Genomic DNA, 24,254 nt, shown 5'->3' on the forward strand with positions numbered 1-24,254 from the left:
AGAGAACAAAGCTTAGTAAGCACCTAGAAGAGGCAGCATCTCCGTCCTGGCCATCCCCGCGTGCCCTCTGAACGGGTCGGCCCACCACAGAGGGTCTGGGGGAACTTTCCTCAGGAGAAGAAACCCCAGACCGCTGGGTACCCCTCACCTCATGAGGGTAGGAGATAGAGGAGTTCTGAGAAACAGGGTCTAAAGGGGTTAAATAATAAGAAAGATTTTGATTCAGCATTTAGAAAATTATCTAAGTTAAAAATCACATTTAGAAGAACTGCTGAACAATACACTTCTGTTCAAAAGTTTGGGATCAGTAAGAATTTTTTGAAGAAATGTATACTTTTATTCAGCAAGAATATGTTAAATTAACCAAAATGTCAGTAAAGACATTTATAACGTTACAAAAGGTTTCTATTTCAAATAAATGCTGTTCTAACTTTCTATTCATGAAAAAAATCATGAAAAAAAATGTATCGCGATTTTCACAACAATATTAAGCAGCACAGCCGTTTTCAATTATAATAATAAGAATAAGAAGTAGAAGAAGAAATCAGCACATTAGAATGATTTCTGAATGACTGGGGACTAAAGTAATGATGCAAAAAAAATCAGCTTTGCCATTTGGAATAAATTACATTTCAAACTATATTAAAATAGAAAACAGTTATTTTAAACATTACCACTCAGCATTACCATTTTTACTATACAAGACCATGAGAGACTTCTTTCAAAAACATCATAAAAAATCATACCGGCCCCAAAATTTCCAGTGGTATTGTATATAACTGATTTTAATAATGTCAAGAGAATGCATCAGATCAGCTCATAAGAGTGAACCTTTACATTAGGACAAGTTAACACATTCATAAAAGATGGTGTTGGTGGGTACCTTGCTTGGCTGAGCAAAAGCTTGGATCTCTGTAGAAACGTAGGCGACTCCTCAAGTTCCTACAAAGCTGTTCCAGACAGGCCAATGCCTGCAACGTCAGGTAACTGACATCACCATCAACATTCAGGCCGAGAAGTGACAGCAGACTCTAGAGGGGAAAACAGCACTATATGAAAACAGAAGTTGATGTTGTCTTGTAAACCTACCAGAACATGTGTAGAACTGTTCTAACATTACAACTGATCCAAATGGTGCAAGTGTTTTAAAGCAGTGATTCAACATTCAATTAGGCACTAAATAAAAGGCCACCACCTGACACTGACTTTTAAGTTGTGTAATTTGTACCAATTTAAAATTCACTACCCCTCCAGTGGTACCGAAGCTAGTATGCCGATGAATCAGGGTGATTCAATAAACCTAATTGAACTGATCACCGAGTCAGAATCAGTGGCACTTTCAATTTTTAAACAATTAGACAAAAGATCAAGAGCATTAAGAACCAAAGAGAACGCTTGCAAAACAATTCAAAGCTTTATTCTAGCACATCAGAATGATGAATTATTTTCATTGAGGGCATTGAGACGACTTGCGTATCTCGGAAAAATTATCTCAAACGCATCCATGCCAACACATTTTTGACAGAAATACAGCAATGCTTGTCACTTGGTTTTAAACGCTAGTACTAAAATGGCTAGTGTCATCTTGCCAGCTAATCATCACGGTACAGTCCTAGACATAAGACATGATTTTCCGCTGTCATTTCAATACTTTCAGGACTAGAACCTATTGTAGGACCAATCAGATTCCGTGGCATTCAATTATAGAACGGAATGGGGATTACGGAGCCCACAATATCACTTTCATCACCGTCACTCAACTTATGAAGCTCCCATCAGGGATTAAAACAACTGACAGATTGAAGACAGAAATTAAATTTAAATCTTACTTGAACTGTACTCGGCCTTTGCAGGAATATTTCAGCGGGGAAGTCTTGCATGATGACGTCACGAAGCAGCTCACATGTGGTTCGGACCAAGTTGTGGTTGCCGCTTCTAAGGGAACTAAAGATTGAACAAGCAACAGGTCATTTTGGCAATAAGACATACATGGTGGTAACAGTGGTAAAATTACACAAAGCAGAGGGTACAAATACCTTTCATTTGATGACAAGATATGTCGATCTGTTGTGTTCAAAGACAGCCATGGAAAAACTGAGAACTTCAAGCATCTAACAGAAGTATTGACTGCGGGGTAAAGAAATAAAAGATATAAAGATCTTAAATAAGTGTAAATGCCAAATTTCAACAAAAAGGATGTTCCAGGGCCCGTTTGAAAGAGTTTTGGGCTAAGTGACTGTTGCTTGCCCAATCAGACTGTCAGGTATAGTGCAGGCTTGGTAAAAACCTGTATGACTTTCTTTCTTCACAAAAGAAAATAATTTGAAGAACATTTAGGTCCAAACAACATTGGACCCCATTGACCCTCATTGTATGGACGAATAGAGCTTTTTGCAAATTCAATGAACAAAACAATGAACATTGTTTAAAACATCTTTTGTGTTGCACAGACGAAAGAAAGTCATCCAGATTTGGAACGACATGAGGGTAAGTAAACGATGACAGAATTTACATTTTTGGTTGAAATAATATGTTTGCCGATCATGCACATGCGTTTTTATGCCTGGTTCTTAAATAAAAATAACATACACAAATATGTCAGCAGGGTTGTATGGCTAGATAACAGATAAGGTTTTGACAGAATAGCGAAAATGATTTGATATTTTTAAAAGCATCAGTTAGAATGCCTGAAAATTATAAATTAATTCCTGTTTTTTTTTAGAAAAACTAGAATGCTTTATTAAAAATATACTACCATTCAAACTTCAAAAGGTTGAGGGGCAATAAGATTTTTTTAAAGAAATTAGTAGTTTTCTTCTTCAGCAAGGGTGTGTTAACTTGATTAAAATTGACAGTAACACCTTTTAAATTGTTACCAAAAAAAGTATTTCAAATAAATGCTGTTCTTGTGAACATTCTACTCAAAGAATCCTGAAAAATGAATTATATCAGTTTCCACAAAATTTTAAGCAGCACAAATGTTTTAACATTTCTTGAGCAGCAATTCAGCATATTAAAATGATTTCTGAAGGATTATGTGAAACTGAAGACTATAATGGCCCCTAAAAATTCAACCTTTCCAACAAAAACTACATTTTAAAACATATTCATATAGAAAACTGTTTTTAAATTGTATTAAATTGTAAAATAATTTTTAAAATATATATCTTTTTGACAGACATAAAGATAAGTTGCTCAAAATTGCTACAACATTATTCTACAAATCTGTACTACCGGTCCCGAGTCCTGACAATTCACCGGTGTTTAGATTATTTAACATAAATTCTACAGTGAAGATTTAATGAGTTTAAGCTCTCCGTTAAAGTTAGTTAAACAAAAAGTAATTTGATGTTGATGTCACCTACATGATACTCTGGGGGTGGGAGCATCTGTCTGCTTGGGTTTACTGCACTGGAAATATCCCCTAGCCGACGAGTCCTCTTCTGAGAACAGAAAAAGCAGCTGTAGTTGAAAAGCACAGCAGAAACCAGCACTTTCAAGCTCTTCTCTGCTTTGAATCATACAGTCTACTCATGTTCATTCCGAAGCTGCAGTCAGACAGCTATTTAAAAGGACCACGTGGCAACCTTGACATTGGTTATAATGACATCGATATCTACAGTAATCTGCAGAACAGACGGATATAAAATCGATGTAATGTTTTTATACCTGTCTGCAGCGCGGGAACAGAGTGCGGCTCGTAGGAGGTGGTGGGTGGACAACCAGGCAAGGCCTCTGGGAGGTGGAAGAGCTGATCGAAGATGCCGTCTACGGTTGTTCGGAGACGAAGATCCACATTAGGCGAGAGCTGTGTTAGGAATTCGACAGCCCCTACCTCTCGTAGCATTTGGGCTCCGGTTGGGTGCTTTGACATGACAGGGAAACTAAAATTAGATACTACTCAAAACATGCCATCGCGTAGAATAATCTGCCTGGTTCTTTGTGTGGATACTGACATCCCCTTGTACTTTATTTCCTCCCGAGCTGATTGGTAATGAATAGTGCCACTGCAATAGGCCCATTAAAACATCACTTCCTGTCATTTCACTAAACACAGCCTGACAATATAAAGACACTCGAGTCATTTTACGTACATTCTGAACATTATCTACCTTGGACAGCATGCTGATCAAGTCCAGAACTTCCTCCTGCATGGGTACTTCTGGAAAATTAAACCATTCCAGAAGGAAAACAAACAGCATCTTTTCCTGGACCAGATCAGGAACAGCGATGAGATCATGATCCAGTTTACTTCTGATATTTTTAAGAGCCCGAACTCTGATTTCCACTAAGGAGTGTCCTTATGGAGAAAAAACAATGATGTATAAATAATACAGTATCATGTAATGCAACGAATTATATGCAAAGCATCAACGTAGCAATATCTCAGTTGACATGCATTTGCATAATGCCACAACACACAGATTGCAGATAAAACACTATTCAAGTTACAAAAAAGTGTAGTTAGATTTTATTTTCATAAACTAAACAACAAAAAGAAGTTTGACAGATTATTCGCGAGCTCATAACAAAGCTATCAAAATGCACGCGCAACATCACATTAGCCTTTATATGACTTCAACAAACTAAAGCATGACGTTTTTGCGAGATACGACAACAATATTAACACGATGGATAATTATGCACACGTTTACCCCAAATAACTGATCAAAACATATAGCTTCACTTGTTTAGCTTATCAAGCTACTTCAAAATCAGCTGTTTGTTGTTTAACTTCCGAAAGTCGTCTGTCTGTTGTACTAAGCGTCTTACCGATTTTCTTTATGAGTGATGATAACTCCATAGTTTATCTCACAGGTGGAAAACAAAAAGGACAACATTTACTGTGAGCAACGGCGGTTTTCTGTTAACTTAAACGTCACATCCTCGTCATCATCGCTGGCAGCAGCGCGGGTCTGTTTTCAACTAGCGCGCCACTGTCAGGCACTTCCGGTTTATGTCAGTGAGATGCTGTGCTAAACTGAGTATGCTCAAACTTCACAACTGCTTGAAACAAAGATATGTTTGCAAAATAAATAAGCACATCAATAATTGTATTCTGTATATAATTTATCTGAATGTCCCCTTGTGAAAAGTATTGTAAAGCTTCTGTAAAATTTGCCATAGTAGCCTACCATGCTTTACCTTTTAAATTTTTATAGATTACTAAATAATCTTCATGCAGTCTCTCATGTTGATCTAGCTACGACGAGGAACATATTTTAGAGGACTAGGAGGTGTATTTAATTGATTTCTTAGGTGGCATTTGTACTGTGACTCTTTTCACCAGCTAGAAATGTCACTGTTTATTGCAACACTGATACCTTTATCAACTACACTGTGTACACACAAGAAAAATAATCTTATTTAATACAGTGGGATAAGTACAGTGATCTGTTTTATTTTCCAAACACGAGGCATCATTGCACATTCCCCCAACTTTCTTCCTAGCAAATTCACATTTTACCAAACATTAGAAATAGTGGATAGGCCTATATAAAGCGTGCTCTAAATGTGTAGAATGATTTTGCAGGTCATATTTATTTGGTGAGTCGGTGACTAACATTTTCACACTCTGGTTGGTGATAGGCTAACACAGTGGGATCCTACAAAAGTGATAATTAAAGGATTTTGAAAGATGGCTCTGCAGGCACCTTTTTATTACTTAAAATGGTCTTATAATATAAGCAGTAGGTGACAGGAGACAGTGTGTTTCATCTGATTTTTAAAAGCTGTGAATTTAGTAATACAGACCAAGATATCCAGCACAAATATTTTTCAGGGGTTTTTTCTTTTTTTTTTTTTTTTTACAAATAATAGACACGGGCAGTTACATAACAGGCAGAGCATTTATCTTGATCTATGTAGATTTAAAACATAGGCCTAATATACGTCAAAAGGACATGCTCAGGAAAGATAAGGAGTGCAAGACATTGCTAGTTTTTACCAGAAAACTACCAGAAAATTAAAAACTTCATGTGTTGGGGTCAAAACAAGTCACACTGAAGGCTATATTGTTAAAACATCTAATTTGAACCTGAAAATAAACACAGTTTTATCATTTGAAAATGGACAAAATGGACATTCCAGATGGACAAAATGAAGTCCCGTCCTACATTTTTTTCTTGTACCAGAAGCCGTTTCACTTGGATATACATCACAATAGGGAAGAAAGGCTCTCATAAACTTGTTACATGTCGACTTTAAAAAAGAAAAATACAAAATGAAAGCTTAAACTTTTGAGCCCTTTACTGTAGGCTATCTGTTATTTTAATCTATTTAGCCTAATTCACTTATTTGTTATGCCATGTTTGTTATTATGTTGTCCTTACAAACATTTCCAGTGTCATCCTTTATTATATAATAAACTGAAACTGACGTTCTGTGTATCTGTTTTTCTTTATTAATAATCTTGAATCAAACCGTTCAGCACTTTCTACAGTCTGATGAGCCTACAATCCACAAAAGATTGATTATAAAACAATTTCAGTTGATTTCATAGACAGGTCTTCAGGATAGCACTGGATGAGTTTTCTCCCCTCTTCCATCCATCTTTATATCAGAACTAAAGGCCTGTATGTGGCGGATGAAATATGGTTTAAACACCTAAATGTTCACCATGTGCTCACTGTGATAGACCCTGCTGGTAATCAGTCTGGATCTGAGATCAGTCATTCAAAGCATTCCAGCCTGAGGAAACAGACTGCACCTTCAGATGAATGTGTCCTGGGTTCTGTATGATTCATCAACTCCTCTGGTACACCGAAGCTTCACTGTCTAAATCACTCTATTTGTCTAAAATACCACAGTGCTGCGGTCTCCTCCCTGAGCAGTCTGACCGGTTGATATGACTCTCAGCACATCCCTGACCTGGAGACCTTTGGACTGATTTCCCTGTTTTATTTTCCGCATGGCTGTCTCTTTCGGATATGCGAACCTGTGATTACGGAGAGGATCGCTCTGCGTCTTCTCCCACTGTGAGATAAAGTGCTTGGCTGATGAACCAAATCTATCGCCCTGGCTTGCACTCGTGCTCCTGCCCGGGCTCATCATGAATATTCCGCACTAAGAGTCCAATATGGAACATAACCCAAACACATTTGATATCGCAAAGACCAGAAACTTTGATTTGGTTATTTTGAAACACTGTGGGCTGCCTATGACAGTTTTTTTTTTTTTTTTTTTGCTTTGTTAAAGTCAAGAAATAAAAATGTACAATTATTATTTTTTTATGGGATATTGGAGTGTTTATTATAAATAATTTATCTGTACACATCATTATTTTTTAAATGTGTCAAAACATTAAAATCGAAATACCCTAAAGGGCTCAAAAGTTTAAGCTTTCATTTTGTATTTTTCTTTTTTAAAGTCGACATGTAACAGAGTTTATGATAGCCTAGTCTTTTCTTCCATATTGTAACCTATATCTGAGTGAAACGGCTTCTGGAACAAGAAAAAATGTAGGGCAGGTCTTCTCCATCGGGAATTGGATCATTGTGGTTTGCCATTGCTGTGATGTCATGTGAGTGACAGGTTGTCCCGCCCTCGTGTCAGTAAACACATCATCAGAGAAGAGATGCTGCTTTAAGTGGGAGGGGAAGTTATTTCGATTAAAGATTGTGAGGGGACATAAATTAAAAAATAAATAGGCCTAAATAATGATGTGCACGGATAAATCATTTATAATAAATACTGCAAAATTCCATTAAAAAAAACAAGAATTGTAATTTTTTATTTCATGATGATTTTAACTTCCCCCTCAGAGGCGGCCTTTGCAATTCAGTGACCCGTTTTAAAGAAACAATTGGAAAACATTGGCTGTGTTCGAAATCGCTCTTATTCACTATTCCCTACTTTACTCTACTAATATAATTCACTTGAGGGAGTGAATGAAAACGAGACTCAGTTCGGACACTGAGTGTGCCTTAATTTTGCATAGTTTGTGCTTGCTGTTTAATAATCGTTTGAAACTTAGCAAACTGGCAGCTCCAGTAATAAAATTAAAATATTCATCTTTAACTCTGTCATGTATAAACCTTAATTAAACAATATAATAATCGATTTAAAGTAATTTATCCCTGTATGATATTACGCTGTACCCACATTGGACCCATAGACAGTATATAAACTGGACACAGCGACCCCATAGGTTTCAACGGAGAGAAGTTGAAGCACATTAGAAGCAGTCACTTCCTGATTGCCGAGCGTACTGCGCAGACTCAAACTGAGCTTGACGACGTGGATGTGACGTGAGCAGCCTGCCTGACAGTTGTAAGTTTTCTAGTAGCCGTGCCAAGCGAAATCGGAACCATTCCCTTCCGAATCTCGCAGAGACGGAGAGTGTGAGTAGGAGCTGTCCATGAGCTAGGAGCAGGAGCAACGTCATGACTCTCTATGGGCTTCTCCCTTTACTTTATCGGACTTTATGCCTCCACGTCCCCCCGATTGATTGCGAGCTTCTCTTCCTGTCTCTACGGTAATTTCCAGAGAGTCGCGTGGTTATGACGCAATCGTTAGCCTACTTTTACAAAAACTGCTTCTACGGGGCCATAACGTAAGATACAAGGTAATGGAGCCTTTTATACATTGTCGTGTTTCTTTAGAAATAAACAATGGACAAATGGAGTCTTTAAACGCCTCAGATGTAAAGTTATTCGCTGTCAAAGTGACGCGAAAATGAATGGGAGTCAATGGGATGCTAACAGCAGGTGAAGGCTTGTTAGCCAATGGCGGCTCCCGGGGGTACCTTCAAAATAATATGAAACCCTGACCGCCTGATTGGACCAGAGGTTTGTAAAACAGTTGGGTGGATGATTCAGCTGCCGGCGCCATCTACTGGTCAGACGTGGGAATTCATTCACTCTCACAGTGCATTATGGGTATTCTCTAGCAGTTGGGCGTACATCAGTTGTACGGATGGCTGCTGTTTAGGAATGCAGTCGTGTAAGACAGTTCTAGGAGGTAATTGTACCAAACCACTTTGACAACAGCCTTTGGCTAAGGCATTTTCAGAATGACCAAAACAACATTTCAGATGCTATGCAATGAAATCGGTCTTTATCTGCGTCTTGGTGTGGCCATCCAATATTTTTTTTTTATCCGATATCCCAAAATGCACATAAAAATCTTGTGGATGGAACATAGCTTATGATACATGAATACAGTCTTTCCGACATGATGGACGCACATAGGCCTAAATAATTTCAATTAAAGGCTATTTTAATGATCCTAAATAATATCCAGCATAACATGAATGTAAAAACACAAACATTTCTAGTTTGATGTCGATGAAGTGGGTCAATAAAGCTGAAAAAAAAAAAAGGCTGAAGTAAAAACAGAAAGTGCATGTCAAAGTTACATAAACGACTCATGCCTCCAGCACATCATACTTTAACATTTCACAACCAGGCCATCATTATTATAAGCACGCTTATTCAAAGAGTTCATTCCCGACACAATCCTCAGACTTCTTCAAAGCACATTAACACCCAAACGACCCAAAAAGGATAGACTCAGTTTAAAGACAATGAGCAAAACATGTTTTACAAGCTAAAGTAGGTTAAATTAAATAGCGATGGTGTTTTTTTTGGTTTTTGAGCACATGGTGATTGCATTCAGCTCGAGTCGTACTATAGCTGACTCATTACATTCTGTGAGGCTCCAGCTGTTTCAGGTGCAATTAATGCAAACTCTCTCAGACACTTTAAGGACTCTCCATGTGGAGCGAGCAGAGGTTTTGAAGGACTAGCTCACGGATCGCCTTTCCTGCATGCTAATGCATCCGGAGCATGCACTTGTTGACTTGAAAGGAAAGTAAGAAGGCATACGCTAAAGAGGTAAACATGATCAATCCAATAAATGACCTCGGACCGGAGTGCAAGAGCCAAGTAATCTCAGACAACAAAAACCCAAGTGGTCCCACTGGTACCATCACTGTCTGACATGTCTGTAATACACGTCTTCCGCTCCACTGCAAGTGTTGAAGATATTAGGGTGGGCACCGAGGGACCTCTGACAACCACCCCCCCAGCGAAAACAGTCAAGCTGAAGGACTAAATCAATGTGAGAGATGCTACAGACATATTGAGCAAATCATTTCTGGCTCATGCAGCTTTCATACAAAATAGGGAAAAATCATATAGGATATGACACATGATAATCTCCTGCTTTTGAAAAACATAGAAAGCATGCAATGTGCATACAAACAATCTGTTTTTATACAAAGATCCGGATTCGTCTTCTAAAACCACTTTATAAGCACGACTGTGCTCTTTTAACGAAACATGTTCTCTCCTCCTCTCTGGATATAATGTGGTTCAGCTTGATAAGCCTTAATAGGGGCATGAATTAGACTCTTTGCTGAGGCTGTCTCTGCATAAAGAGCTCCAGCAGGTTCACCAAGGCATTTTATTAACTTGACAGGTTAACTTAAAGGGAGGGGAAAAAACACATCTCAGAGCGTGAGGCTCAAATTAGCCCAACAGCAGTAAACACAATTACCCACTTTAAAACAATACTGACACTAATTAGGCCACCAATGAATTACTTAAAGTTCATGCTTTGTCTCTAATAACATTGCAGCATTTAGAAAAAGAAATAGCTATCTGACAAAATATTCATAAATATAGGCTAAATAAATGATACAAATAATAATATTAAAATGGTCAAACACTTAATCTGATTGTGTATGTGTTTTTAAAACCTACCCTCAGAACATAACACAACACTACTGTTAAATAAATGCAGTGAATAATTCAATGAAAATGATTCTGTTTTCCATATTAAAAAAAATATTATTATTAGCATTACAATTTGAGTGAAACGTGAATTCACATGAATTTCAGAATTTCCCAAATAATTCACTCCCATAATATTATATAACAGTGTTAATAGTGTTGATGGTTAACACCATTTAGTATGTGATTAGATCTTAATTTGAATAAGATTCTGTGATTCTTCTTCTGTGAACTATGTTGTCGACTTTTTTCAAATTTGCAGATGTGTAAAACGAACAAACAATCAAATACTGACACTCTTTATAGCATATTTGATATAATACATAAATGATGGATACACAGTTTAATAAATACTTGAATATAGGTAATAAATAATCTGCTGCATAGCCCATTCAAAGTGTCAAACTAAGTCAATTATATTATTATGTGATGGTTTGATGCACAACAAATGTAAATTTACATTAAGTTGGCTATTTCACATTAAATAAATAGACAGCTAGCTAGCTAGCTAGATGGATGGATGGATGGACAGACAGAAAGACAGACAAAAAGATCAATGGTTGTTTGTGCAAGATCTCTCAAACTTTGATACACTGTAGCCACATTTGTCAACTACAAAATAAAACTCACTAGGACTAGTACTACAACCACAGATTGAGTTTAGTTGTTACAATCTATCTCACACGTAATTCTGAAAATGTGCACACAAAAAAGGATGCGCTCAAATGAGCCGGATGTTTTTTATCTGATAAGACGACATGCGTAAACCAAGATGAAAACACATTTACCACATAAATCCCCAGATGCGCAACAAAAAAACTCACGTGACTTTGCTTTAAAAGAGTGTGATTGATAACTGGACTCATTGGAATCATTATAAGAGGTTGGTTGTAACATTTTTAATGAACTGTTAAAACTATCCCCACCCCAAACAGCCATAACATAGCTAACTGTTATACTGTAGCATGTGGGTTTGAAGTTAGCATGAATGCACAGCATCAAATTAAACTAGAGAAACAGCTTATATTATGTAAGTCAAATAATTGCATCTATAATACAATTGCAAGGCACAACAATAATCTTGATAGTAAATACTGTCCTTTTTTTTGGTCATAAAATGTACAATTGCTCACAGTCGCATGCCAGGTGATTGTATGATATTGATGACATCACTATAGTTATTTTCTGACTTGTTAAACTGACCTTGTGTTACAGCACAACCCTGACACTCTTCCCCTGCATATTTCACATATTATATAATATCACAATTAAGATATAATACAATAAGCACTTGAATATAAAGTAATAATCTGCTGCATAGCCAATTCAAAGTGTCAAACGTTGTAAAAATCATAGTTTGTTGCACAACAAATGTGATTTACGTGTTTATGTTGGTTATTTCACAATCAGCAAATAAATAAATCTTAGTCCAGACCACTGATCTATATAGAGAAGTGGACCAGCAGACACCCTCCTCCCTCTTGTTATCCTTTCAGAGTCTTTTCCCATAATGCAACAGTCAACAAAGGAAGAGGGAGAGGAACAGGCTGTAGCCAAAGTGGCTAGCTAGCACAAAAAGGGGAAAAAAGAAATGGAGCTGTCTTGAAAAATTAAAGGAATGTTTCTCTCATCAAACTGGCAAATACAGATGAGGAGAAAACAGCCTCGGCTCCTTACGTGCATGAGATGATGACAGACCACGAGTAGTGGGTTTTAATGTAGTAAAGCAGCTCTTGTTCGAGTGAGGGAGCTGTTGCTGGATTAGCTTAGCAGCTAGCTGTCTATTATTAGCGCGCTAATGCTAAATGCAACCCTCGTCGTCAGGTCTACGGACATGTTCGACCCAGATCCATCTTTCTGAAACGAGAGAGGGTGATTAAACTCTGTTTAAAGTGGTAAGTGGACGTAATTTGTTGAATGTACGTGCATATTTGCACTCTCTATTTGTGTCCGACACGATGAATGTCCCGTAGCCTGCTAGCTAATTCAGCTCAATCCAGGCCTGTTTATTTTGCGTGACAAGTCCTAACTTTTTTGATTGTTCAAACGTATTTTTTTTATTATTTTTTTATAATTTATTAAACTTCAGCCTTTTAGTTTATGGTTCTATGTTGCTCTATAGTTATTGAGTTAGATGCTGCTGTAACATTTAGGCTAACGTTAAGTGTGTTGATAAAGGCCTAACGTTATGTCAGATCTGCTGTAAACTGCTGATTTTGATGAACATCAAGGATGATTATAAGTATGTCTGGTTTTAAATGTTGGGAAGAATGTGTAAACTGATTTGATGGTTTTATATAAACAAATCATTTGTAACTGCCTGACTAGCCCTCATGTTGATTTGATCATAATACAATTTAAGTAAAACATTAAACATCTGACAGTATAACATTTCCCCCTGTTTTCCCTGAGCTTTCTTATTCTGAAAGCAACTTGCACTTACATCTTAAAATAATATGTCAGAGCCATTGTTTTGTCTCTAGATGCACATCAGTTATGTTTTTTTTTTCTAAAGCATGTTTATAAAAGCCTAAAGCTACTTAAATGTCCTAATTCAACTAAAGCCTAATTTTGGTTTAATCTAAGCCCTGTCTGTGAAATCAGGCCTAAACATAATAGGTAATACCATGGTCTGTCTGAATACTCGATTCTGACTGGCTGGAAGGTGTGCATTAAGACCGTAGTTCCAGTCAGTTTAATCACTGCTCTATATTAATGCACTTCTTTCATTTTGGGCTGTCACTAACAACTATTTTGGCAATTGAATAATCGTCTATTATTTTGTTTAGTTGGATACAATTATTGTCATAATAAAAATAGACCTAAGCAAACAATAGCCTTTAAAAATGCGGTTCATGGATTCTCGTCCATGGAATGGAAATGATTCTGTTTCGATATAAATGCGAATTTTCTGAATGTCAAACTCAAAGGTAGGCTATATTAAATGGTTATAGAGTTTGCCTTTGTATTATACAGAACTCTTAAACAACGAGCGAAAACTAATGAAGACTTAAAATGGGTGCTCATGTCATGTATCTGCGCTTTGGTGCTGGGTTCTCAGCACTGTCAAAATAAAAGTCCCGTTTACGACACTTATCGGTCAAACTGAAAAAAAAAAAGAGGCATTTATGGGTCAACCACTTTCACAGATGACTTTAAATGTCATGATAAAAAAAATTGAGTACTCTTCATGTTTAGTGGTTAGATCACTTTTTCATATTGTTTTTTTTTATCTCATCTTTTGCAGATGACAAAGGCTTGGCGTTCACATGATTGACGTTCCCAAGTCACATGGCCGGACTAGGTTAGCCTTCATCGGTCAGCAGATAAGACCATCCCATGCCCTCACCTGGGGTGTACAAGGATGAAGAAGATCAGTCTGAAGACGATCAGAAAGTCACTGAACATAAAGGGCAAAGAAGATGGGGATTTCGTCATGCTCCAGCAGCCGTCTTTAGCAGCTGAGTTTGCCAAGGATGACTCTCTCTTTGGAGGCTGTTACACTAAAGGGCTGGTAGGTTGTGATCTTAATGGGGAGGATGAGAAGGGTCATAAGAACCGATCAAAGAGCGAGAGTCTTATGGGCACTCTAAAGAGGAGACTGTCTACCAAACAGAAAGCGAAAGTCAAAGGAGGTTCCACTGCGGTAGGCTCTGGAGATGATGATGACACGTTCTCTTCCTCGTCAGTCCCGATAAGCTTCAATGAAGTCAAAGCCCAGCGTCCCTTAAGATCCTCGTCCCTCCGAAGCCACCATTACAGCCCTTCTCCATGGCCTTTCCGGCCTGTCAGCTCGGAGGAGGCTTGCATCAAGATGGAGGTGAAAGTCAAAGCTATGGTCCACTCCCCGAACCCCAGTCCCTCCCTCAATGGCATCAGAAAGGAGTTCCATGACATCCAAATAGAAGGTCTGTTCCAGGATCAGAGCCAGTCTCTGAAGGACATGGAGACTCAGAGTGGTAGCTTGCATTTGAACATTGAGGATCACGTGCCTATTGGACTCACACCTCAGGACTACATCCAGTACACAATGCCTTTAGATGAGGGAATGTACCCAAATTCGTCCCAATCCTTCTGCTTGGATGGCCCCTCGCCAATGGAAGTGGTCGATCAGGTCGAATCTGACTCGCACGTGGACCAGTGCCCGGATGACCACAATCTCGTGCCGCCAGACATTCTCATGGAGCAGGCGGTGAACGGACACCTTCCTGGTACTCCGTCAATGGTCCTGTCCAATTCCAGAGCAGACACACCTTTATTTTCTCCCTCACTGTCACCTCTTTCCGCCAACGATATTCCAAGAACCCTCTCTGGGTTCAGTGGTGCAGACTCTCATGTTGTCGAGAGAGTGAGGCATCACCTGAACTTTGACCCCAATTCCGCTCCTGGTGTTAGCAGGGTGTACGATTCTTTCCAAACCAGCGGACCCATGGTTGTAACAAGCCTTACGGAGGAACTTAAAAAACTGGCCAAGCAGGGTTGGTACTGGGGACCTATAACTCGATGGGAGGCAGAGGAGAAGCTCATCAACCTTCCAGATGGCTCTTTTTTGGTGAGGGACAGTTCAGACGATCGCTATCTCCTCAGTTTGAGCTTTCGGTCACAGGGAAAGACGCTTCACACCAGGATCGAACACTCGAATGGCAGATTTAGCTTTTATGAGCAGCCTGACGTAGAAGGTCACACTTCTATTGTAGATCTCATCGAGCACTCTATAAAAGACTCAGAAAATGGCGCTTTCTGTTACTCCAGATCCCGTCTGCCGGGGTCCGCCACTTACCCCGTTCGGTTGACCAATCCTGTCTCGCGGTTCATGCAAGTCCGTTCGCTGCAATATCTTTGTCGCTTCGTCATTCGACAGTACACACGGATAGATCTGATTCAAAAACTGCCTTTACCAAACAAAATGAAAGATTATTTGCAGGAGAAGCACTACTGAACGGACTGTAGTGGGATATGGTAGTAAATTGCACTTTTTGTTGAGTGACACATTCTTAAAACAGTTTACATGTATGGAGGTCAAGTGATCAGTTGCATAAGTTGATTATCCGATCTTCCCACAGAAATGAATAGTAAATTTGTTGTTGCTCAGATTCAGTGTTTTATGTTTCGCAAGGCTTTTCAGAGTGATGTCCAAAAACCAGTCAGGATTTTTGATGCCATCCCTAATACACATATTCATATTGACTGCAGTAATGCTAATACTAACATCAAAGCTTGGATTTCGCCTGCAAAAATTTGCCGAACAATGGTAAATGCGATTGCACCTTTAAAAGGAACTTGCTCCTTTCTAGAAATATGATGTCAGCCACGTTTTTGTCAGGTTTTGATAGTTTTTCTTCTACAAATCGGTACTTTTAATGAAATTTGTGAATATGCTGGATGACAGAATTTTAGTGGAATACAGTTATCGTCAAATATCAGCAGACAACTTTTGTAAGAGAAAAAGAATTTATTTAGCATTAATATTCTACATTTATTGGAGGTTTACAGTAAATCATTTATTCGTCCATTAGACTTTTGTAGATCTGTGCAACAACAAATTCAGTCAGTCAGGTATGAGAAGGCCAGAAAGAAAGGACTGTGAATCACATCTAAAACAAATGTTATAGAAGAATACATGCAGAATGCCACGAATCTGTGATGTTATACAAAAAGGGAGCAGGTAAGAACAAAAGTTTAGTTTTTTTTATTTATATTGTATAGTGTGGTTCACACAGTATTCTGTTCTGTCTAAATCATTTTTGGCTCATTTACATGAAGTAAAGATTTGTAATGGTTCACAAACATTTTTTTTTTTTTTTTTTTTTTTTTTTTAAACAGCATTTCAAGTATTTCATATTCTAGTGCTGGAATGATTGCCGTCAGTCGTTGTTGTTGTAGAAGCTCTGGTTGAGAGAAGAAAACAATGCCAAGAATTGTTCGCAACAACCTACCAAACCCAAAAGCACAGTTTTATAGAAACATTTCACCTTAAATGGCTTGTTTACACTTGAACCATAACCAAACATTCAATTAATCTGCAAATATCCCAAAGGAATTATGCATTCATAAGTTCTTGAGTGATTATGGGAGATTTTTCCCCCTCGCAGAACCGACAGCAGGCTTTCCTCACCGTCTGCCCTCCATAATAGCAGCATGTCAGCCTGTCAATATTCCATAAACACTGCTTCAAACCAAAAATGTTGCATTCAGATATTTGAGAATTCATCTGTTGTGCATTGTTTTCCCCACACCACCTATCCTCTTTCCTGTCACCTGAAAGGGAATTATGTGTTGCTCATCTATCCTTTAAAGAGGCCTTTAATAGGGCTTCACATAGGAGAAATCGTCAGTCATCGGAAGCTCATATTTTGTGAGAGTTAGTGGTTTATGTGCATTACTTAAATGCTGGGATAAATTTGACATGAAATGGTTTTGCATGTGCACTGTCCTCATGCAAGTCGACACCGGTTGGCTTTGGACTAGATTGGGATAATCGGCAAACGGGAGCTTATAAATGTCTCTTTAGCTGGCATATTGAATGTGTGTGAATCAGCCAGATCTTTCTATTTGTGGTTTTCACACCACATATGGTCCAAGGCTTTTAAGGGCCTTTTTTTTTTTTTTTAAGTGCCAAGTGGCGTTCACAGAAACTGGTGAACAATGCCGCGGAAAGTATTCGTGAGACACATTGGGAAGACTTTGACGGTTAGCTGTCAAATAAACAGTTTTAATATTTATTAGTGAAAACAACCCATAGAGTTCATTCCTTCAGCGAAAAATGTTTTATGTGATGCGTATGAGGGAACAGTTTGAGACGGGAATCGCTCCTTTACACAACTGAAAGGAGCTTATTTTAAATGCTGAATCTTGCTGTATTTGAATGGGCAAAAACGGCCATTTTCCCATTAAATGAAGGTTTTTTGTTGTTGTTGGATGTCAGAAGAATCACCTAAATTGTGCGTGTTTGAGAATGAGAGAGTGTGGACGAGTAAGTAACAAAAGGAGGAATGTCTTAGGCAAGGCACAAGATTTTCAATCCGTTGAAAATGCATTTACCAAGAATGTGGAAGTGGACTAATGCAAAAAATAAATGTGAAACTTGAGTGTTTGACCGCAATGTACATTGAATTTCTTTTGTTTTTCCCAGATGTGTGGCATAATTAGATGAACACTGAAAATGTTCAGTGTGTGTGAGCATGTGTTTCAAAAAAAAAAAAAAAAAAAAGTTGCCGGGACTCCACGTTCAATATCATTTTCATGACCTTGTCTGTATGTCGTTAGATGTCTCTTGTTCGGATTACTGAAGTTTTTGAACCGTTGACAGTTGAGCACTTAACAAGCTTCACTGAAATATCTATTTTTCTGATCCATGTTCTGTTGTCCTTGTGCTGCGAATGAAGGTGAATGTTTACATGATGTATTTAGTACAAATTAGTTTATCTTTGTTTATATCTCTTTCTTAAACATCTTGGTACAATTTTACAAATGTATTTCTTTAATGTGTCATACACATTTGTGCTGCTTTACGATTATGATTGCCTTTTTAATTACAAAATGGGGGAGATAGAATGTCACCTAGATATAGGCCTATGTATTCACAATGACTTTGGTATAGTCTTGAGAAAGTCAGATGCAAAAATTGTAGTCAACGTTTTTAATCGGTGATGATAATGCTCTGAATTCAGTCCTTTTTGTTGAAAAGGGTCTGCTCACTCCAGTTTACATGGTCAGTTTCCCAAAGTCAGTTCTTGTTCATTTGAATCAATGAAAGTACCAATAGTGTTTTCTTGCACATTTGGATACAGTTAAAACATTTTTGTATCTGCTGGTATAAATTATGAATAAAAAAACTTATTCAAATCTTTATTCTGTACTATATTTCATTTACGTTTACATAACAACAGTGCACTAAAAATGGGAATGGTTTTCCTTTGCATTTTTTTTTTTTTTTTTTTTTTTTTTTTAATTTCCACATACAGATGACAACGATCCCCGTTCACACACATCCACGAAAACGACTAAAAATGCTGTGTTATATATGCCAGGCCAATAGTTGGAGATGTCACTTTGTAAAGAAACACTATAGACTGAACACGTAACATGCATGACGTCAACGTTTTCACAAATTCGCGTTGCGCGGCAGTAACGGTTAACGTTTTCAAAATGAAACCCGTTTGCAAAAGTTTGCGTTTTCAGGCCTCAAAAAACGCTGTTTTAACGGACAAAACGCATAAAAAGTTTGTATCTGCTGATATATATGAAAAATATAGAATATACTTAGTTCTTCAATGTGGATCAGGCACATATTTATTCTTTTTCTGGGTGCAAGATGTTTTATTCATGGTAAGGTGGTGATAACTTGTCACACTAGGATGCCACCCTCATGAAATAGCACGCCCTTTTAAATGTGCCAAACCGAGTGAGCCAAACTTTCTGTGTGAAAAGAAGAGTAGGTTTGTTTTGATATTCAGCTACATATTCTGCTTCAGGATACAGTTGGTATTATGGATCTGTCATACTGTGTTTTCAAAGCCTCCGTCTGTTATCCTCGCATTGTTTAGGTAAGAACTTCAACGCTGTTTAATATGCGTTTCACATACTGTTGGGTAAATTTTTATCCTGAGTACCAAAACTGATTTAACTAAAAAATATTCATGACTTGGAGTTCATTAGCTATACTATTGAGAAACCCAAATTACATTTGAATCGCTCCAGATTTGCTGTTGTTACGTCAGTTTCGATTAGAGAATAGATTCGCTGTTCGGTTTGTTTTTTACTGGGCGTGTTTCTTTATCCCGTAAGTCATCAATCAAATGTCTTATTTTGTAGATTTATGACTTAGCCTTGCCATCTGGTCCTCTGCATGAAGTTCCATTTGTCAGCGGATGATGAAGACAACTCAAATTACCCAGTGAACACAGCTATGGCTTTAAAATGACACGGCAGAAGGAACTTTGGTCTGAAGCATAATGATGAGACCCAAAGTGCCTGCTGGCATCAGATGTTTTTATTTGTGGGGTAGCCAACTAAAGGTTCACTTTTGAGAACAGCCTGTGATCCCATGCCAAAGGTCTAATCAATCACCACTGAAGCTATGGGTAACCTGCACTCATAACTTATTTACTGAGCATAATTAATTAATCAATTAATGCCATTTTTTTTTTGTTGACAATGGCTTGGTTTTGGGTTACTGGCAGTTTGTTGTTCAATGTTTAATTTTGTCTCTGTCAGTTTTTATTGTAGGCCTATTGATGCTTTTAAATGGATATGTGCGGAGCCCCTAATGGTCATGGTGATGCGAGGAAAAATATATTTCAAAGCTTTTGCCTTCTTTCCGGTCCCCCAAGAAACTTCAGCGTTCTTTGCAATTGAACGCAATTTTTTCAGGGGAACGCAAACATTTCGCAGCAAATGCAAAAGCATTGACATATTTTTTCTTCCCATCTCATCCCATGTTCCTTTAGGCTCTGTAGATAATGGGGTGTATGTATTACAAGTACTTAACAATTATTTTTGGCCAGTTCTTTGTTATGGCCAATAACTGATAAATATTAAATCATATTAAAATTCTATAGGCTACTATTTTCATTAAAATAAATCAATTATTTCAAAGTCCCCATGTGGTGAAAATCAAGGTTTTAATGTTGTTTATATGTCTTTGTGGTATTTTAATATGCTTTAAGACAAACCATGTGCAAATTCATAAGTCAACACCATTGCTGAGTATTTTTTCATTAAAACTGCAGTGAACTAAAGAAAGTCTCAAAAACATGGTTTGAAATCGCTGGTGTTTCTGACGTCACAAACTACCTTGTAACCAATCACGTCGATGCATTATTTGACAATGAGTGGATCTCGGAGCTGGTGTGAGTGGAGGCGGGGCTAATTTGCATATTCATAGAACCATGTATACTAAATGAGGCAAGGGTGTATTCAAGCTATTTTAAGGCATGAAGTAATTTTTTTTTCAAGGATTTTTTTTTTATGTGTCATTTTGGTGATCAAATATGAGTTTTAAGGTATAACATTATTATTGACTACAGGGGAACTTTAAATACTACAATTGAATTTAGGAATCACAACATTATATTAAAAAAATGGAGAAAAAATATTTTGAGATTGGCTCATTACAAAAGTGTGAATTGATGTATTAGTGTTATTCAATGTGATATAATGTCAGTAAGCATTAAAGGTGAAGTCAACCTAAATGCGAAAAAAAAGTGAGCATGATCAATTAAATATTAAAAAGAAATCTATCATCAATAACTCACATGAAGCCAATATATTCCGATAATTAGGATACAGATTGACATTTGCATTCAATATCTGCACAAAATGCCCCATTTTGAATGCCCCCTAAAAATAATTTCAGAAAGATAATTTTGTGAAAGACTAAAAGAAACTACATTTAATGAAAAAAAAGTGTAGCTAGCAAAAGTCGCCACCACAATCCTAGGACGTTGTTATGTGGTTGCTAAGTGAGTTGTTTTTAGAATGTTGCTAATATATGGTTGCTAGGATGTTCTGGGTGGTTGCTAGGTGCTTGATTGCTTATCAAAAGAGTCTCAAGTCTCTATAAGGCTCGCTTCTTGTTTCAACTGCTATTGTACATGCAGTGAAAGTCACTGGGGTTCAAAACAACATTGGACCTCACAGACATAAATATTCTCTTTTGTGTTCCACAAAAGAAAGAAAGGCATGAAGGTTTTGAACATCATGAGTAAACAATTTTTGGCATGACTATCGTTTTAAGTATGAGAAACTAAAGTCATTCAAGCTGGAATCCCGCCAGATAGACTCCTAGAATATGGCCTTTATTGCGCAAACAGTCACATCTGGTACCTGAAGGACAACAGGTGACAGAGAATAAAGAGAGAGAGGAGGCTCCAGCAGTGTTATGGTGACAATATTCCCTTCCCCCAGTGATCCGCAGATCCTCATGTGGCAAAGAGAACAGGTGGTGCCCATCAGGAAGTGGTTGGGGAGAACTCTGTAGCCATACTTCAAGGAAGAGCACCCCACTATTGGTCCTTTAAAATCCTAGCCATACTGTTAGAAGAGAAAGATAAAATCCTAGCAGGTGTTCCTTTGTCAAGTTAGTCTCTGATAGCGTCTCAGGAGCAGGTATCTTTGGCATATGTTCCCTTTGCACCAATCCAAAGAGTTGGTTTCTCACCACTGATGGAAGCCAAGACTGTTTTTTATTGCGCAATCACTCGTAATCTATATGAAATTCCATGTCACACCAAAAAATAATTTGACACTACCCATTGTGTGAATATTATGGTTAATGCAGTTAATAAAATCAATGTGAACAATTTAGTAGTAGTGACAAATTAATTAAGTATTGAGGATCGTTTATCATTTTCTCACCCTCATGTCGTTCCAAACCTTTTTTTTTTCTTTCAGTCTGTTCAGAAGACTTGGAATATAGCACACAAATCATATATATATATTTATTGTAATTGCATGGAAAAGGGTGACAAGTACACTGTACAAAAAAAAAAAAAAAAAAAAATCTGCCTTAAATTTTTAAGTACAATCAACTTGGATGTTTATGTCATTTCAACTTAAATTACATTAAACTGACTTAAAAAATGAGTTGAAACTTGTATAACTAAAGCAATGCAAAAACATTTTACATTTAGTATAAATGTAAACTATAATACATTTTTATTTAATTGTAATTAAAGATCAAGTCTGGAACCATTACATTTCTTTTAAAGTATATGTAATAATAAAACTCTTCAATACACCTTTTAAAACTGCATGCTAAAATGTAATTCTTTTTCACAAGGGCAAACAGGTTTGAAACGACCTGAGCAAATGATGACAGGATTTTCATTTGTGCGTAAACTATCCCTTTAAAAGCATGTTCTTCAAGTTCATCTATCAAGTTTGTTCTAATTTCTCATCATAGCACTACATAAAATCACATCTATTAATGAAAATGCATAATTTATGACAACACTACCAAAAATCTTCTGATTTAAGGTGTCCATTTGCTTTGTGCTTTAATTGCAACACCCTTTAATCGCTCACAATTTGGTCCCACCTGCTTGTATCCCTCAGAATTTTTGCCCCTACCAATTCCTTATCAGCATGTCACACACTTAACCAACAAAAGCCTTCACACCACAAAGTGTGTGTGAATCCTCTAGGCAGTGTTTCTCTGTATTACCTTTCTGCATCGTTTCTGCTTTGTCTCACCAGCGTTTACATGATCTGCAAATCTCTCAATCTTTCTACCAGCAATGCGGCTCTGATTAATGATGTTCTGAACCATCAGACATTGCCCTGTTTAACATGCTGTGCATTTACTTGTTTACTGTTCTAAAGGTGGCTTACTATTTCTCTTTACTATATGCTTTCTTGTACAGCAGATGATGACGAATTATTGTGGCACAGACATTTAGCCTCACTCAAGCCATGTAGGTCTATGTGTTGAATTAAAAAATCATGTATGTTAAACATGTCAACCCTTAGGCTAGAAAGGGCTTGATTTTATGTGCATACATCATTGACTTCTATGTAAATGACATGTCTGTTTTGAGAATCCTAAAAAGTCAGAACGGGAAAGGTGGCTATTTAAAAAAAAGGAAAAAATCTATCTTTTTAAAGGAAAGCTTGGATGATACATCTAAAGGGTGAGAGGAGGAACTAGCTTTGCTTTTAAACTTGCCTTTTTCTAGCTGTGGAAAATCCCTTGATATGGATATTTTAGAGCAAAAATAATATTCAGCGTGAGTCTTAAAGATTACACATAGACAACAAGGCACCAATTAAAATGCGGGACACTGTTCTCATGCAATGATGAACAACGTGAATATATATGCTGACCAAGAATGAAGGATTGCAGAATAGAAATGTCAAAAGCAATATTTTCTCAGCATAAAGCATATTTAAAAACTATTATGAGAAGATCATTCAGTTTTCTGCTGTAGTCTATATCTTTATCCTTCAGTTGATCTTCAGTTGAAAAACATAATTCTGGATAAACAAAGATGTGTTTCAAAGGAGATGGCAGTGAGGCAACATATGGATATGAAATACAATCGAATATACAGATGGCTCAATAGATCCAGAATCTGGATGAACAGCTTCAGCAGTGGTCATTCCTAAAATATACAATAGTAAAAGGACAACCAATCATTTATCTGTTTACATGACAGAGATGATCGCAATTAGCTATGTTGGCAATTCAGTGCGGAGGACATGAATCCTCTTAATGTTAAACTAAGACTCCTATTCTGTGTTAAAAATAATAATGTATTGTAAATCAACATCCAGAGAAGATATATTATTTGAAATCCTACAAACAACAAGGTTACAAAATTATCTTAGCATGGGTACCATCTCATGTAGCGGTGGAAGGGAAAGAGGAAGCAGATGCTTTAGCCAAGACCTTGGAAAATGTACAAATAGGACTAAATATTTCATTAAGCAAATTTAAAATTAAAGGGTTAATAAAAAAGCAATAAAAGGAATGTGGGATAAGGAGGGAAAGGGTAGACACTTGTATAATGTACAAAG

The 24,254-nt window shown here is 37.3% G+C and overlaps 2 protein-coding genes across 3 annotated transcripts in view; one reads left to right on the forward strand and one right to left on the reverse strand.

Moving 5' to 3' along the window:
• rttn (rotatin) overlaps positions 1 to 4,910 on the reverse strand; it is a 60,603-nt gene extending 55,693 nt beyond the window's left edge. For both annotated transcript variants that reach the window (XM_084103407.1, XM_084103406.1), the window contains exons 1-8: positions 4,774 to 4,910; positions 4,113 to 4,300; positions 3,670 to 3,865; positions 3,366 to 3,443; positions 2,037 to 2,127; positions 1,830 to 1,944; positions 884 to 1,031; positions 24 to 189 (exon numbers count right to left, since the gene is read on the reverse strand). In XM_084103407.1, coding sequence (XP_083959533.1) covers positions 24 to 189; positions 884 to 1,031; positions 1,830 to 1,944; positions 2,037 to 2,127; positions 3,366 to 3,443; positions 3,670 to 3,865; positions 4,113 to 4,300; positions 4,774 to 4,804 — 1,013 coding nt within the window. In that variant the 5' untranslated portion in view covers positions 4,805 to 4,910. The remainder of the gene's footprint in view (positions 1 to 23; positions 190 to 883; positions 1,032 to 1,829; positions 1,945 to 2,036; positions 2,128 to 3,365; positions 3,444 to 3,669; positions 3,866 to 4,112; positions 4,301 to 4,773) is intronic.
• A 7,341-nt stretch (positions 4,911 to 12,251) lies between these two features.
• On the forward strand, positions 12,252 to 18,585 carry socs6a (suppressor of cytokine signaling 6a). Its single transcript, XM_084102673.1, has 2 exons — positions 12,252 to 12,631; positions 13,984 to 18,585. Exon 2 carries the CDS (start codon positions 14,101 to 14,103, stop codon positions 15,673 to 15,675), a length of 1,575 nt encoding a protein of 524 aa, XP_083958799.1. The 5' UTR covers positions 12,252 to 12,631; positions 13,984 to 14,100; the 3' UTR covers positions 15,676 to 18,585.
• Positions 18,586 to 24,254: the final 5,669 nt, after the last annotated feature.

This window comes from Abramis brama (assembly GCF_963993115.1).
Source record: "Abramis brama genome assembly, chromosome: 24".
Lineage (NCBI taxonomy): Eukaryota > Metazoa > Chordata > Actinopteri > Cypriniformes > Leuciscidae > Abramis > Abramis brama.